Genomic DNA, 17,418 nt, shown 5'->3' with positions numbered 1-17,418 from the left:
CCCTCAAAAATGCGATCCATTTCGGAGAAGAAGAAGAAGAAGAAGAAAAATAATAATAATTAAAACTGCAAGCAGTGATGCAAGGGCCCTCGCACGCATGTGCACCGCCACTCTATGGCCTTAGTATAGCAATGAACCAGGGGGATTGAAATTTCAGTGGGTAAATATAGGCGGATATTCAAAGGAACGTTGAAGTGCCACACCTCCTTTGTGCAGCAGGTGGCGCTATGATTGTATTTGATTGTTGTAACATTGATGTGTTGAGGCCAGGACCCTTGTCAAACGTATGATGTCTGTGACAGGTCGGACATTGCATGCCTGAGTTACAACAGCTTTCTCATGGAGAAACATCACTCTTTGCGAGGCCGCCACGGACACGCCCTTCAACGAAAAGTCAAGATCTTCGCAATTTATCATCGCAAAGGGCTTAAGATCAGTCTCACCTGATATGATAATGATTTGATTAAATCTCTGAGAACAGTGAATCACAGCGTAAAACAAGGCATTTCCTGCTACCTCTAGGTGGCGCTAGGACTGAAGCTGAATATTGGCATTGAAATGTGTTCAGGCCAAGACTCTTATCAAACATGTGAAGTGTGGGGCAGATTGGACATTGTATGCCTTAGTTATAACAACTTCCTGTTTCACGGCGAAAACGCTGAAATTTGTCAGGCCGCCACGGACACACCCTCCAACGAAAAGTCAAAAGCTCCGCAATTTAACATCGCCAAGGCCTTTAGATGAGATTGACCAAATATGATGACGATCTGACAAAATCTCTAGGAGGAGTTCGTTAAAGTACGAAGCCTGGAAATGACAAAATTTGCACAGAAATCACAGCAAAAATTCAAAATGGCTGACTTCCTGTGAGGTTTAGAGCTTCACTCCAAGAGACTTTTTTGTAGGTCTTGGGGTGATATATGACCCTACCAAATTTCGTTTCTGTAGGATTTTCGTAGCGGCGGGGCTGTTCTCTTGAAATTTTGCAGGTGGCGCTATCGAGCCATTTCTGCACGCCCACTTCTGGCGCCTATGACACATGTAAATTGTTGCCACTTCTGACGTGTGTGCAACGTTTTATGACTTTTTGAGGTTGTTTAGCCTGTCAAAATGCGATTCAATTAGCGATACTTTGCCAGGCCGCCACGGACACGCCCTTTAATGAAAAGTCAAGGTCGTTGCTTTTTATCATCACACAAGGTCTTGAGATTACACTGGTGAAATATGATGTTGATATGGTTAAATACCTAAGAGCAGTAAGTCACAGCGTCAAACATGGTATTTCCTGCTGCCTCTAGGTGGCGCTATGAGTGTTACTGAATTATGCCATGTTGATGTGTTCAGGCCTGGACCCTTATCAAACGTGTGAAGTCAGGGGCAGATCGGACAATGTATGCCTGAATTACATCAGCTTCCTGTTTCATGGCGAAACATTACATTTTGCCAGGCCGCCACGGACACGCCCTCCAATGAAAAGTCAAAAGCTCCGCAATTTAGCATCGCAAAGGCCTTTAGATGATACTGACCAAATATGATGATGATCGGATCAAATCTCTAGGAGGAGTTCGTTAAAGTACGACGCTTGGAAATGTCAAAAAATTACAGAGAAAATTCAAAATGGCTGACTTCCTGTGGGGTTTAGAGCTTAGCTCCAAGAGACTTTTTTGTAGGTCTTGGAGTAATAGATGATCCTACCAAATTTTGTATCTGTAAGTTTTTCGTAGTGGGGGGGCTGTTCTCTTGAAGTTTTGCAGGTGGCGCTATCGAGCCATTTTTACACGCCCACTTCTGACGCCTATACTACATGTAAATTTTCGCCACTTCTGACACGTGTGCAAATTTTCATGAGTTTTCGGGTATGTTTAGGCCCTCAAAAATGCGATCCATTTCGGAGAAGAAGAAGAAGAAGAAGAAGAAGAAGAAGAAGAAAAATAATAATAATAATAAACGGAGCAAAAACAATAGGGTCCTCACACTTGTGTGCTCGGGCCCTAATAATAAACGGAGCAAAAACAATAGGGTCCTCACACCCTGGTGTGCTCGGGCCCTAATAATAATAATAAACGGAGCAAAAACAATAGGGTCCTCACACCCTGGTGTGCTCGGGCCCTAAATATAGCTGCAAGCAGCAATGGCGGGCCCTCGCACGTTTTTTTACCGCTACACGGTGCGTCCGAGAAAACGATGCACGGTGGGCAAGGGCATCAAGTGGGTAAATATCAGTGGGCTATTTAATGTTGTTTCTGAGCCATTTGGGGACTGTAGGTAAAAGAAACCCCACATTTTAGACAAACAGGTGCACTAGTGAGCCACTTAAGAGACACGCCTATGTCTGACCTTTTTGTCAACACTTAACAGCCGAAAACTCTGATGTGTGCAGAGATGTATAGTAACGAAGTAGAACTACTTGACTACTGTACTTAAGTACTAATAGGCAGTATCTGTACTCTACTGAAGTATTATTTTTTCTCCTACTTCCACTTTTACTTCAGTACATATTTTCGATGAGTTTAATACTTTTACTCCAATACATTTTTTATGTGCTGCATAGTTACTCGTTACACTCAAATGTTACGAATCATTCCAAACCTACATTATCATTGCCGGAGCGGTGATACACATTAGAAACACACACAGATTGTGGTCTAAACCAATAGGAGATAGTGAAGAGCGGACCCCTCCCTCCCTCTCACTCACAAATATGAGCCGCGGTTGTGGACAAATTGGAAGTGAAGAGAGAACCAGAGTGCACGAGACAGACCGATAGAGAGAGAGAATTCGCGAGAAAGGGCGAGTGTGCGCGAAAGAAGGAAACCTAAATACATTGAAACATCTTGTACCTTTACCTATTACCATTACATCGACTAATATTTTATTAATTCTGAATTCTCTATTGCCATATTAGTTAAATTAATCTGAACATTCCTGTCCTTGTACTCCTGCTACAGCCAAAGCAATTGTGAGTGTCCTTTAGCTTAAACATTTGAAATAATATAAACAATATTATATTCAAACTTTTGACTGTTTTCTTTAATAACTACATTACACAATACTTGTACTTTTACTTTCAGTACTTGAGTAGTATATTTTAAAATAAACTACTTGCAATACTTAAGTACAAAACATGTTTAATACTTCAGTACTTCCACTTAAGTGGTGTGCTCACTTTTTTGATAGAGCACTTGTACTTTTACTCAAGTCTGGGTCCCTAGTACTTTATACATCTCTGGATGTGTGTGCCAAATTTAAAGTTCAACTAAGCACGCCAAGAGCCTTAAACATGCCTGAAATTAAAGTAAAGTTTGACACGTTGCCATGGGAACAGCGTTCGAGATGTCTAAAATTCCTTCGCAATTTATCATCTACAATGTCTCGGCATCATGTTGACCACTTCTGGTGTCAATCGCATGAATCCCATACGAGGAGTATTTAAAGGTTCACAGCATGTAACTGTCAGCCTTAAATATGTGTAAAAATGAAAGTAAAGTTTGATGCATTGCCCTGGGAACAGCGTTTGAGATATCAAAAATCCCTTCGCAATTTTTCATCTACAATGTCTCGGCATCATGTTGCCCACTTCTCGTATCAATCGCATGAAAATCCTAGAAGGAGTATTTAAAAGTTAACTGTATGCAACTGAAAGGCTTAAATATGCCTTTAAAATGAAAGTAAAGTTTGACGCGTTGCCATGGGAACAGCGTTTGAGATATCAAAAATCCCTTCGCAATTTATCATCTACAATGTCTCGGCATCATGTTGCCCACTTCTCGTGTCAATCGCATGAAAATCCTAGAAGGAGTATTTAAAAGTTAACTGTATGCAACTGAAAGGCTTAAATATGCCTTTAAAATGAAAGTAAAGTTTGACAGGTTGCCATGGGAACAGCGTTTGAGATATCAAAAATCCCTTCACAATTTATCATCTACAGTGTCTCGGCATCATGTTGACCACTTCTCGTGTCAATCGCATGAAAATCCTAGAAGGAGTATTTAAAAGTTAACTGTATAAAACTGAAAGGCTTAAATATGCCTTTAAAATGAAAGTAAAGTTTGACGCGTTGCCATGGGAATACCGTTTGAGATATCAAAAATCCCTTCGCAATTTATCCTCTACAATGTCTCGGCATCATGGTGACCACTTTTGGTGTCAATCGTATGAAAATCCTAGAAGGAGTATTTAAAAGAACATTGCATGGAACTTTCAAAAAATCCAGCTTTGTGACTGACACACTTCCTGGCGCCTGCTGGTGGCGCTATACCCGGGAGTCACAATAGGCACATCGATGCGATCGGAATCTTCAGATGAACAAACACCCCGCGTGTCATTACAATAAGACATTTTTTGCCTTAGATATTAGACACTTCCTGTTTCTCTGATTTCGCCACAACTTTGTTGGCTCGCCATGGCAGAACCGTTCGAGATATCAAAAATCCCTTCGCAATTTAGCAAGTCCTATGTCTGGACATCATGTTCTCCACTTTTGGTGTCAATCGCATGATTCCTCTAGGAGGAGTATTCAAAAGTTCAACGCATGCATTTTTTAAACGATCCAAAATAGCTGACTTCCTGTTGGGCGGAGCTTAAATGTTAGAGGGCGAAAGTTGTTCGGGTCGATGAGATCTATATGCGTACCAAATCTCGTACATGTGCGTACATGTTTGCACGATCTGTGCATCAATGTTTTTTTTTGCATTACAGGGGGCGCTACAGAGCCCCCGTGCCACGCCCGTGTTCCAGCCTTTGTCCGTTCGCAATGACGGACGACTCTGACGTCTGTGCCAAATTTCAAGAGTTTTTGAGTATGTTAAGGCACCCAAAATGCCCAAAAGTGTTAAAAAAAAAAAAAATAAAAAAAAAAAAAATAATAAATTCGAGCAAAACCAATAGGGCTTCGCACCTTTCGGTGCAGGCCATTCTGGCCTGCTCCTCGGTGCTCGGGCCCTAATAATAATAATTAAAGCTGCAAGCAGCGATGGAAGGGCCCTCGCACGCATGTGCACCACCACCCTATGGCATTAGTTAAGTAGTGAACCAGGGGGATATGAATTAAAGTGGGTAAATATAGGTGGATATTCAAAGAACAAAAAATGTGCCACACCGCCTGTGTGCAGCAGGTGGCGCTATGACTGTACCTGATTATTGCTATATTGACGTGTTCAGGCCAGGACCCTTATCAAACTTGTGAAGTCGGGGGCAGATCAGATAATGTATGCCTGAATTACAACAGCTTCCTGTTTCATGGCGAAATATCACACTTTGCCAGGCTGCCACGGACACGCCCTTCAACGAAAAGTCAAGATCTTCACAATTGATCATCGCAAAGGGGTTAACATCAGTCTGACCAGATATGATGATGATTTGATTAAATCTCTAAGAGCAGTAAATCACAGCGTAAAACATGGCATTTCCTGCTACCTCTAGGTGGCGCTATGACTGAAGCTGAATATTGGCATTGAAATGTGTTCAGGCCAAGACTCTTATCAAACATGTGAAGTGTGTGGCAGATTGGACATTGTATGCCTTAGTTATAACAACTTCCTGTTTCATGGCGAAAACGCTGAACTTTGTCAGGCCGCCACGGACACACCCTCCAACGAAAAGTCAAAAGCTCCGCAATTTAACATCGCAAAGGCCTTTGAATGAGATTGACCAAATATGATGACGATCTGATAAAATCTCTAGGAGGAGTTCGTTAAAGTACGAAGCCTGGAAATGACAAAATTTGCACAGAAATCACAGCGAAAAATCAAAATGGCCGACTTCCTGTGGGGTTTAGAGCTCAGCTCCAAGAGACTTTTTTGTAGGTCTTGGGGTGATAGATGATCCTACCAATTTTTGTATCTGTACGTTTTTCGTAGCGGGGGGGCTGATCTCTTGAAATTTTGCAGGTGGCGCTATCGAGCCATTTCTACACGCCCACTTCTTGCGCCTATGCCACATGTAAATTTTCGCCACTTCTGATATGTGTGCAAAATTTTATGAGTTTTCGAGCATGTTTCGCCCCTCAAAAATGCAATTCACTTTGGAGAAGAAACATAATAATAATAATAATAAACGGAGCAAAAACAATAGGGTCCTCACACCCCGGTGTGCTCGGGCCCTAATAATAATAATAATAATAATAATAATAAACCGAGCAAAAACAATAGGGTCCTCGCACCCCGGTGTGCTCGGGCCCTAATAATAATAATAATAATAAACCGAGCAAAAACAATAGGGTCCTCACACTGGTGTGCTCGGGCCCTAATAATAATAAACCGAGCAAAAACAATAGGGTCCTCACACTTGTGTGCTCGGGCCCTAATAAAGAAATTACAAACATTTATAAAAAAAGAACAAAGTTTCACATTAAGTAAGGGCTAAAACTAGCATTAGTACAGAAATCGAATTAAATGAATAATAACACTTTCTTTATTGTACAAATTAAATATTATTATTTTTTTAGAGCTACAGAAGTGATTTTCTCTTTGTCTTGGGTTGTTTGATTAACATTAATGACACAGAAGTAGATTAATTGAGGTTACTGTCTCTTTAAGAACAAATAAGCACAGACTGGTTTCTGACTCTATAATTCATTTAAGACATAAACAAATGTTTTTATTAGAAAAATAATAATGTGAGATCACTTTGTGTGTATTTGCCCTGTCAAGAACAGAAAGATTTTATGTTGGCTTACTCTTTGAAACGCATCTCTCTGTATATGTACTACTGAGGGCACTTAAAGGCAAGGTAGGCAGGAATCATCCAAAAAACCCCCCTACAAGTTTGTCCAAACTGTCTCCATATACAAATGCATAATCAAAATGCAAGTACTCTAAAAAAGAGAGTACAAAACTCGAGTGTCTGTAGACCTCTCACGACTGTGCCAAACACAGTCAATTATTTCCATCCGGGACGAAACATATGATTAGCTTGCTCAAATATCACTCTCTCTCGCGACCATGGCTCCACCCGTTGCTATGGGATCTGCCCAGACATGCGCACACCCGATTGATTTGAACGTGCACGAGGCAATAGGAAGAGCAATAGTACAGCAGAGAAATAGCACTAACAACTCACAGAAACTGCATTCACATCTTACAGTACCTGCATATCCAGTCAGCGAAGGCAAAAAAGGAATAAATGAAGCAATCAAACGAGAGGAAATATCGCGTGGCTTTTCCTCGAGTCGATGATGCGGTAGCGGTATTGTCTGCGGAGTGTAGTCCTCGTCAGAGTCAACAATGCTTTCATCACAGAAACTCTTCCATGCAAAACACTGGCTGAGTGAGTACTAAAAGCCATCCGTTTATAAAAGCCATCTGTTTATATTCCTAGTGATAAAGTTAGGTGTATTATTACATGTGATTGTGACTTGATGTTATTACATGCACCGCGCTCCTTCCTCTCCGCTTGTCTGAGGTAATTCGCGCGTTCATGTGTTTTGGGGGCGTGGCTTAAGAAGAAACCCAGAAGGGAGGGGGTGGAGTGAATGGAAAAGTTAGCTGTGTTTAAAACAGTGCTGAGAGGTATACAGACACTCGATTTTTATACTCTCTTTTTCAGAGTACTTACATTTTACTTATGTATTGGTATATAAGGTCAGTTTGAGCAAATTTGTAAAAAAGTTTTTTTGGATAATTCCTGCCTATTCTGCCTTTAAACGCATGCACACACACAGGCGGAGGGCGAATTCCAAACTGCGCGTCTGGAAGTTTTTCACTTCACATAAAAACTTTGTTGTTTTTCATTGCTCTATTCAGCAAATGTATGTTAATGGACTACAGTATGATACACATTAGCGCAACTCTCTCTATATTTTACACATGAGGCATTCTGATTTTTGAAGGGATAATTACGTCTGACTGGAGCTGGACCGGACACATTTAACCGTATGTGCGTACAGAAATCTGCTCAATTTAGTGCCTTTTTGTGGTTAAATTGTTTTAAAACACTTGAATGTTAACATTTGCAAGCCTTAAAAACACGTGCAAAGGATAAACTTTCCCTATTTAAATTAGCATATTAGTCTGCGAACGCATGCGAGACGAACCGTGGGTCGTGATCCGTACATATCACGGATCAACTGCGATCCGTCACAGCACTATTGTCCATGCTGTTAAGATAGAAAACAAAACGTCTCTCATGCCAAGCCAAGTTCCTGAGCTGGCAAAATGTCTCTGTTTTGATAAAAAAAACCTTGTGAACTCGAACCCCTTTTGCCTCAAGCAGAATCTGAGTAGTTTACAGCTAAATTTGATATCACCTGGATTCAAGAGGTCTCTATTTAAAGAGTTGTCTTTTGAAATTCTCTTACTTTTCTTATTTAAATGAATTCCATCTGGGAACGTTTTTGCTGTAATGTTAATAAAAAAAGTGAATCAAAGAAGAAGAATGAGATTGGGTGTCAAAGTGCTTAAAATCATATTCCTAACTCAATTTACATTGTGACAAAAATGCTTTAAACTTTAAAACCTGAAAAAATAGGATCATGAAGGGGGTTATGTCACTAATATCTCAAAGGCAATGCCTTCACTTCAATCTTAATTTGCTATTATTGCTGTAACCATTATTACATTATTACATGAAAGTTAACTGACTTAAGCATTAAATTGATCATTAGCATTAAATCAATGATCCTGTATAGCTCAGCCTTGCATTGCACTGAAAATCGAACACACATACTGATCAAATGTATACATTTCAATGCACTGTAAGTCACTTTGGATAAAAGTGTCTGCCAAATGCGTAAATGTAAAAGTATTTTGCGATAAAAGTCCTTGTGTGGCTCAACTGGTAAAGCACTGAGTTAGCAACATTAAAGTCATGGTTTTCGAACACCAGGGCAGGGAACACACAAACGATTATAAAATGTATAGACTGAATACACTTTATTAATTTTCTTTGGATAAATTAAAGTGGCCTACAAGAGTACTGTAAAATATTGAACATTAAATTGTTTGAATGTCTGCCTAAGCTGGAGGTGGGCAGCACTGCATGTTGTCTTTCCATAGGATCTATACAGTACATTAGAATTAGTGTCCCACATATTGACTGTTTTTCCATTGACTATACAGCCATTGTTCTTCTAATAATACCACAGGCGTGTTTACATTAGACACATGGCTGAACATCTTTGCCTTAAAAGCAACACAGTGACATAGGCACGTGGAAGTGCTAAATAATATCTTGTACAGGGTCATTAGAATCCATTTTAAGCCTTCATGATACTTTCGATTTATTGCCAGTGCCACCAGATCTAAAGCACGATTTCTGCTCAAAAGAAAACGTGAGTACTCGGGTGAAAGAAAACAAACACAATTTCATTTATAACACCATGGATGGGCTCATTTGCTGAATGAGGATTAAGCCGGGTCAGAGACTAAGAAAGATTAATTAATCACTGCTTGCAATTTAATTTGTTTTTGCAAAGAGCTTCTCTAAGACATTCACATCTGCATTGTCTTTATGGTTCCAGCCTACCATAAATACATAAAGGTTAATGTTTCAACTAGATTTGGATGTTAAGCACCTAAAATAATGTTCAAGCTTTAGATAGTTGTTATGTCATTGAATTATAGTTGTATTCAACTCTCTTCAAGTGTAACTGCTAATACCTAAAAGTCGAACCCATTCTCACCAAAAAGCGTACAAATGACACGCAGTGTTATTATCGTGCAATAGATACGCCAAATTCCGCTTTTGCATGCATATGATACGCCAGTCCTTCCCATTCACTTATATAGCGAATCGTTTCGTGTCGTTTTATTTATTGTTTTCTCATTTGTTTTCTGTTTTTTTTACCATTGTCCCTTGGGTTTAGGGTTAGAACAACTTTTTGTTATATAAAAATGACATTCTAACCCAAACCCCATCTCTCACCCCAACTCCAAGCAACCATGGCTTAAATATAGACAAAAACATAGAGAAACCTGTATATTAAATAACCTGCTTAAACAAATCTGAAATCTAACCCTAAACCCAAGCGAAAATGGTTTAAAAACAAAACAAATGAGAAAACAATAAATAAAACGACACGAAACGATTCGCCATATATGTGAATGGAAAGGACTGGTGTATCATATGCACGCAAAAGCAGAATTTGGCGTATCTATTGCACGATAATCACACTGCGTGTCATTTGTACGCATCTTGGTGAGAATGGGTAGAAAAGTCAGTGGTACCCATTTAAAGTCCCCATGAAATCAAAACTGACTATTTTTATTTTTTAATGAAATATTGCAGTACTCATTATAAAAACAATTCTGTGAGTAATTATTTAAAAAAATTCATGTGACCTTATAAACTTTAATCAAAATCTAAAAATGTACTTCTGCCCTTTTTTGGCAATCATTTCCTGATGACATCAGCTAGACAGCTTGGGTGGGATCAACTGTTAACCCTGTCCCCTCCAACTGTCAATCTGCTGCGAGTTTAATCTCTTAACGAAATGACTACTTTTTTATATCCAATTTTTTTATAATGGAAAATACAAGCAACGAATACTATTTTCCTCTGATATTCCGTTTGACACGGAAATACGAACACAATAAGGAAGTAAAGTCGATTGCGATATCCTGTTCAAGGGGACTTTAATAACACTCAAGAAAACTATAAATTATGCTAACATCTATTACGTCATTTCATCCATAAATAACAAAAAACAACAACTATGCAAGACCGTGACCAAAACATTATCCTTCCTAATGAAACAGGACTCAACTCTCCATCTAGCCAATTCTGTCAAACACAATCTTATTCACGAAGTCTTGCACAGTCATCTCAACACGGCCCTCCACAGCCAGTGTTCCCACTCAAGGTGACCTATTTAATGTTAATGCACAGTCACGTTCCCTCTTTCTTCCCTGTCCTCAATTCGGCTGATACGCTATAAAAATATTCGGCTCCACCAAAGGGAACAAGCTTTCATATTCAGATACTCTCCATCACTTGCAGAACCATGCGGTATGTGTATACACATCTGAGAAGAGTATATCAAGCACTTCAGCTTCACATTGCCAGCAGTCATTTAGCAGATCTTAAAAAATGAGCTGTTCAAATGCTAATCAGTGTGGGTGTGATTGCACATTGCTGACAAATAAATAAATTGCTGCTCCTAACATTGGATTTCTTTCCACTCTTTTTAATTAAGCACGCTTACAAAGAAAATACAGACTAAAACTGACCAGTGCAGTAGACTAGAGGATCATTGGATGTTTAATTGAGACTTACGCTTTAGTTTTGCTTTTCTTAAACTTTCAGTTTACTAAAATTTGAATACTTTCAGATTTTCCTAAAGGCTGCCATAAAAGTTACAGATTTTTATATAAACTTAAACTTTTCTCTTAAAATCTCTTTTCAGTCAAGCCATCCATAACACTGTATTTTAATGCAATGTTCATGTCTTGTGACGGCTGAGAAAAAAATGCTTTTTCTGTGTGCATACTTGGTCATTTTGGAAGAATAGTAACTAACAAAAACTAACAAACAAGTTGTGTATTTGTATATTGCAATACAAACATGCAATACAATAAACAAGAGACACACAAGAATCTGAACCAAATAAAGAACAGCAGTTGATGTGTTCGGTCACACACAATAGGGCTTTCATGGCCCCCTACTCTCTGGGATAGCATCACTTGGGCAGACTTGAGAGGAACAATGGAGATTTCAATGCCAATAGTTTGAAACAAGAGCCTTCTCAAAGAGGAACAGAGAACTGAGCTTTTTAAAGGTTGGTGGTACAGTTTACTATCAAAGAAAAGTCCTAGGGAAGTACAGTACATAACTAAACATGAGACAAAACCATTGCTTAACACATACTAATGACTGTAACCATATAAAATATGAATGAGTATGAATGCATAAAATATGAAACCTGTAAAGTTGTTTTTATGTTTGTTTGTGTATCAGTAGTTTGTGTATTCGTTCATTCACATTTTACATGACCCCATAAATTAATGACATGCTTACGTGTGTAATATAGAGCTGCAACTAACGACTATTTTTTCTGTCGACTAATCTAGCGATTATTTTTCCGATTAGTCGACTAGTCTAACGACTATTTTTTATTATTAATACAGTGTTCTTTTTTGATTAGCTATTTAATCTGTTGGATAATCTGTTTTCTACTCTCTGTCTGATCTGACAGTTATTGTTTGTTTTATTGTTTTTTAACACAACTGAATGCTATTTTCACATATTATCTGTTCTGTTGTCAGATATATAGGGGCAGTTTCCCAGACAGGGATTAGACTAGTCCTAGACTAAAATAAATATAAGAGCTGTCCAAACTGAAAACATCTTGCACTTTTAAAATACACCAGTGCCCTTAGTTTGGCCTCAAAATGCACACAAGTAATGTTTTTAGTAAAGCATGTTTGTTTAAACTAATTATATTTTTTAATTAAACTAAGGTCTAGTCCTAGCTTAAGCTAATGGAAACCACCCAGGGCCGGAGTCGGACTCATTTTCAGCCCATGGAGTTTCATGACTTAGACCGGCCCACTTTAGTTCATGACTGACTATATTAAAATAATACAGTTAAATCCTCAGTAGCATATACATAAGTGTGCAATAGTGAACTGTTTTCTGCATCCTTGCAATTCATTGTATTTTTTTAAATAGATAATTTCCAAATCAATGCAAATACAGTAAACAATTATGATTTTTGCTCTAATCTTGCAGCCCTAAGATAAGGTATTTTTATATTATTCAATTAAACATATTCAAAAGCTACTAAAAGGGAACAAATGTGTGTTTTCCCCTATATTTCTTTTTAAAAAAGGTGGGTCTTGAGATTACCTGTTGGGTTGAAAATGTTAGAAACCCCTGATATACAGAATACACAAGCAAGATTTATCAAGTATGCAGAGGAACAGGAGGAAAAATAAAAAATCCTTATCTTAATTTTTAGTACTTGGATCATGTACATTGCCAAATACCTTTCATAAAAGAACAAATATTGAATGGACTTGTTTTACTTAAGAAAACATTATATTTTAATATGAAACGTTTTAAATAAACTGATGAGTTTTGCATCAAATAAGTTTTTGTTATCAGAAGACGATGAATAATATAACTATTCATAGATCATTCATTATTTTTCTCATTTTCATTTAAGTGGCCGTTCGTATCAGGTCGCGCATCTAGACGCGCGGCAAACGCCCTCAAATACAGACGCATCTGAATCTAAACTCGTGTTCACAGGCGAGCGCTTTGAAAAGCAACCCGTGCGTCTTGCGCTAACATTTTTAAAGCCGGCAAATTACGCGAGTGGGGCTGAATAAGTGCTGGCAGCAGCAACCTTCAACCCGGTGGCATGACAACTCACAATTCGGCGCAAATTAAAAAATTGCCATTACACAGAGTTACTACAGAAGGCATGCGCGGGCATAGGAGAGAGAGCTCGCGCACAAGCACATAACCTGTTTGTGTGGGAAAACACTGCTAATCTTTCATGATAAACTCGAATCAGTCGTCTTCTCTGCCAGTAACAGCTGACGTTTACGTGAAAATGCAAGTACAAAACACAGCCAACTTTTAATTCTTTCATTCAGTGTCATGTATGAGAGGCGCTGTCTAGGGGCTTCACGCAGAGAAAGAGAGAGAGAGCGCGCGTGCACAAGAGAGGCACCACCGAGCGCGCACAACAATAAATGAAGCCGTTTTAAATGAAAATAAAAATGTAACGTTAAATGTTGCGGCCATTGTTGATTTTGTGGCGCACACAAACAAATCAATGTATGGATAACACTGCCAGGAGCAAAAGCCGCCATTAAGCGAAATGAATGTAAACAGCGACGCGTCGACGCATTTTACGCATGTCGACGTATTTTCATAGTCGACGTAATCGATGACGTCGACGCGTCGTTGCAGCACTAGATACAAATACAACCATTCAGTTCATTTAAATTGGACATTTCACAGGACATTTTTTAAGATGTCAAATAAACCTTTGGTATCCCCAGAGTGCGTATGTGAAGTTTTAGCAAAAAAAAAAAAAAACATAGATAATTTATTATAACATGTTAAAATTCCCACTTTGTAGGTGTGGGCAAAAATGTGCCGTTTTTGGTTGTGTCCTTTTAAATGCAAATGAGCTGATCACTGCACTAAATGGCAGTGCTGTGGTTGGATAGTGCAGATTAAGGCGAGGTATTATTTTAATAAAATCCCCTACTGACATCACAAGGGCAGCCAAATTTCAATGACCTATTTTTTTCTCTTGCAGAGAATGTTTTACAAAAACGAAGTTACTGAGTTGTTCTTTGTCACATTTTCTAGGTTGATAGAAGCACTGGGGACCCAATTATAGCAATTAAACATGAAAAAGTCAGATTTTCATGATATGTCCCATTTAAAACATTCAGTAGAAAATATTGATTTTCAAGCATTCATTTTTGCTTTAGATTAGTGAGATATTGTACACTATGATTAATCTTGAAGGTTCTAAGGATCTGTGTGAAATAAAAATGAATAAATAAATTGAATTGAAGCATCATATCTTTGATTTGTTGTATTAATGCACAAATGAACTGTACATATCGAGTATGCAGATTGTACAGTATGTAAATTAAACTCAATGATACAAGATGTCTGTGAAATATGTCAGGTTTGTTCAATCTGAATGGGGTGTGTTTGATGTCAAGAGTGTTGTTCTACCAAGCCTGTTTGTAAGTGTTTGTAAGCTAAAAGTAACAAAATGCAATCCAGTTTCTAAATGAAAAAACATTCAGATGTTTTCAGTTTTTTCAAGAACTCAATTTTTACAGTCAAACATTCAGGTTTGAAGCAAAATCCAAAAGTCCTTTTAGCAGTGGCGGCCCGTGACTCCTTTTTTTTGAGGGCGCACGATGCGAAGTTCGTCACAGCATGTATGTACCCCGTCATGTGTGTGGTTCGTAATTTCAAAATGTGTGTTAGGCGCGTCGAGTGAACCTATGTGCATCACGTGTCTTGTCAAAAAAAGTGCCTGCTGCAGACACGTCTAACGGGTTTATGATAAAAGAGACGCTCTCGTGTGCCAGATCCTCGCATAATCTCATGCGTAATCAGAGTTTACTGTTAATGGAGTGTCTTGCGTGTATTTTCTGAACGTGAGCGTCTCCTTTATCATAAACGGTTTTGACGCGTGTGCAGCATGCACTTATTTTGACAAAACATGTGATGCACATGGTTCACATGACCCAACAAACACATATTTTGAAAACACGAGCAACACACATGACACTCCAAATACTTATTTTGAATTAGCGCCCCTCGAATGAGCAGTCACGAGCCACCACTGTCTTTTAGTAAAGTCAATATTTCTGATATTGACATATTTCTGACCAACAATTAAACTTGTCATCAACTGTAACATAACTTTTGTTTCTTAAGCTCAATTTGCACTAAAAATGTTTTTCGTGGTTGTGATGCAAAGGTTGGCATGTGCCTCACGCGACTCTGTCTAGAGTCCCTCCCCGAGAGAATCGTCAGTCTTTATCGCTTGATATCGATTGGTTATTTTAACTAGAGGGCGGACTTAGGCACAAGAGCGGCCATATTGGGTGTTGCAATGTCCTCCTACAACAGTGCTTAATCTTTGGTTTCATGTAGCTCTCCAGTGCAGACCCCATGTATGTGAATGGCTTACAGTCTTTTTTAAGTTGGGGACTAATATGCTAAAAAGAATCAGTCACTTATGGTTTTAACTAAAATCAAATGCATTCAATAAAATAGAGAAATCGATGTCTGACCCAAAAGCAGAGGCACAGTTTATGTTTTGGCACATTAAGGAGTATACTTGCTACTGTATGTATCATTATCATAACAATAATGCATGGAAACCTTGAATGGGAAAGCACAATTATCCATGAAAATAGGGCTATATTCATTTCTTTTTGTCATCCAATCACTGTCATGTTACAGCAACCTGATTATTTAAGTTGTCTAATGTCAAAATCAATCGACAAAGATTTCAAAGACATTTGAAAGACAGATATTTGTCTACAGTCTGTGATTCAGTGACAGTTCCATAAGTCAGTATTGAACAATGAAAAACTTTAACCTTTTTCCTCAAAGATCTATGTACTCTAATTACATGCATCTCTACAGATAAGATGTGTGCTCCTATTGCTCAGCTGGTAAAGCACTGCGTCAACAGTGCAAAGGTCATGGGTTCGATTCCCAGGGAACACACATCCTCATAAATGTATAGCTTAAATGCACTATGAGTCACTTTAGATAAAAGTGTCCACTGAATGTCAAGATAAGAGCATGCATTTTCTCCGTGCACATCGAGGTCAGTGAAATCTAAAGTGTAATGAGCCCTAACCATTCTGTGGCACTGTACTGTCATTCATCATCATACCAGGCACCCAGCCACACAGTTGCCGCCTGCCCAGACGTGAAGACACATCCTGGGCATGCAACCATGACTTAAATACCAACAGTGGGAATATTGAATAAAACATTAACCTCCCAAGACCTGGTGTGTCCACATATGTGGACATCACGATTTTTGTTGTTTGCACCATAATACTTCATTCTGTGTAACTGGAACTTGTTGTACACAAACATGGACAATTACTGCTTCGTCTTCAAAGAAAAATATTTGGTTAATATATTTATTGGTTCTTCCTAACCCCAAATAGCTGGAAGAAATCTAAAATGCAAGCCAAAACAAAGCTCGCGTCTTAGGAGGTTAACAAGCGGGCAGTTTTAATAATGTATAAATAATAATCCACCGTTCAATCTCAGATCCAAAGTAGCTTGTATACCAAACACTATAACAAGCTGTTTTGAAAATCAATGCATACCGTAGAACAGAAGAATGCACTGCATCTTCAAACAGTGCATCAGCACTTTCTCACTGGTTTGACAATACATCTATATTTATCTTATTGTGGGTTAGTCTAGCAATGTTCAACTGTCTAAAAATGCCTTGCAAACAATGAAGAGGATATGCCAACTAGGCCAAAAGCAATACATTTGGAGGAGCCCACAAATTTTAAAAGAACCAGTTGCTAGGGAACCATGCCATATTACAATTGAAAATATATTTCTAGAAAAATATATATCAACAAATGTACTGTTAAAGAGTTCAATCATATTTACAAAACATTATGCAACACTTCTGAGTTACACCCTCAAGGCTCATAAATTTTAAGTCTCAGACTATTTTTTCTTAAGAGTAAAATAATAACTAACCTCACTACTAACCATTAAAGAGTATTAACAGATGCAGACATGCTTTTCTGCACACACACTACAGCTAAGTGTTTTGTGCAGGCAAGTATGACTATATAGGTTACATATATACCCGACTATGTTTAAATCAACAAGTTGCAAACGCATGTATTACCTTGTGCCTGCATTTCAGGACCACCCCATAGGCTCCTTTGGAGAGAAAGAAAATATATTTTTTGTAAATCCGTTCAGTTTATAGTACCATAC

At 38.5% G+C, this 17,418-nt stretch overlaps 1 protein-coding gene across 3 annotated transcripts in view; it reads right to left on the bottom strand.

The window, feature by feature from the left end:
• The window catches only part of cdkl5 (cyclin dependent kinase like 5), a 59,648-nt gene that overhangs the window by 40,664 nt on the left and 1,566 nt on the right, over positions 1 to 17,418 (bottom strand). For all 3 annotated transcript variants that reach the window (XM_055183877.2, XM_055183875.2, XM_055183876.2), the window contains exon 3: positions 17,327 to 17,361. In XM_055183877.2, coding sequence (XP_055039852.2) covers positions 17,327 to 17,361 — 35 coding nt within the window. The remainder of the gene's footprint in view (positions 1 to 17,326; positions 17,362 to 17,418) is intronic.

The sequence above is a fragment of the Misgurnus anguillicaudatus genome, chromosome 14 (genome assembly GCF_027580225.2).
Source record: "Misgurnus anguillicaudatus chromosome 14, ASM2758022v2, whole genome shotgun sequence".
Taxonomy (NCBI): Eukaryota; Metazoa; Chordata; class Actinopteri; order Cypriniformes; family Cobitidae; genus Misgurnus; species Misgurnus anguillicaudatus.
Note: the sequence above shows the minus strand (reverse complement) of the source record. Positions and strands in the feature narration are given on the sequence as shown.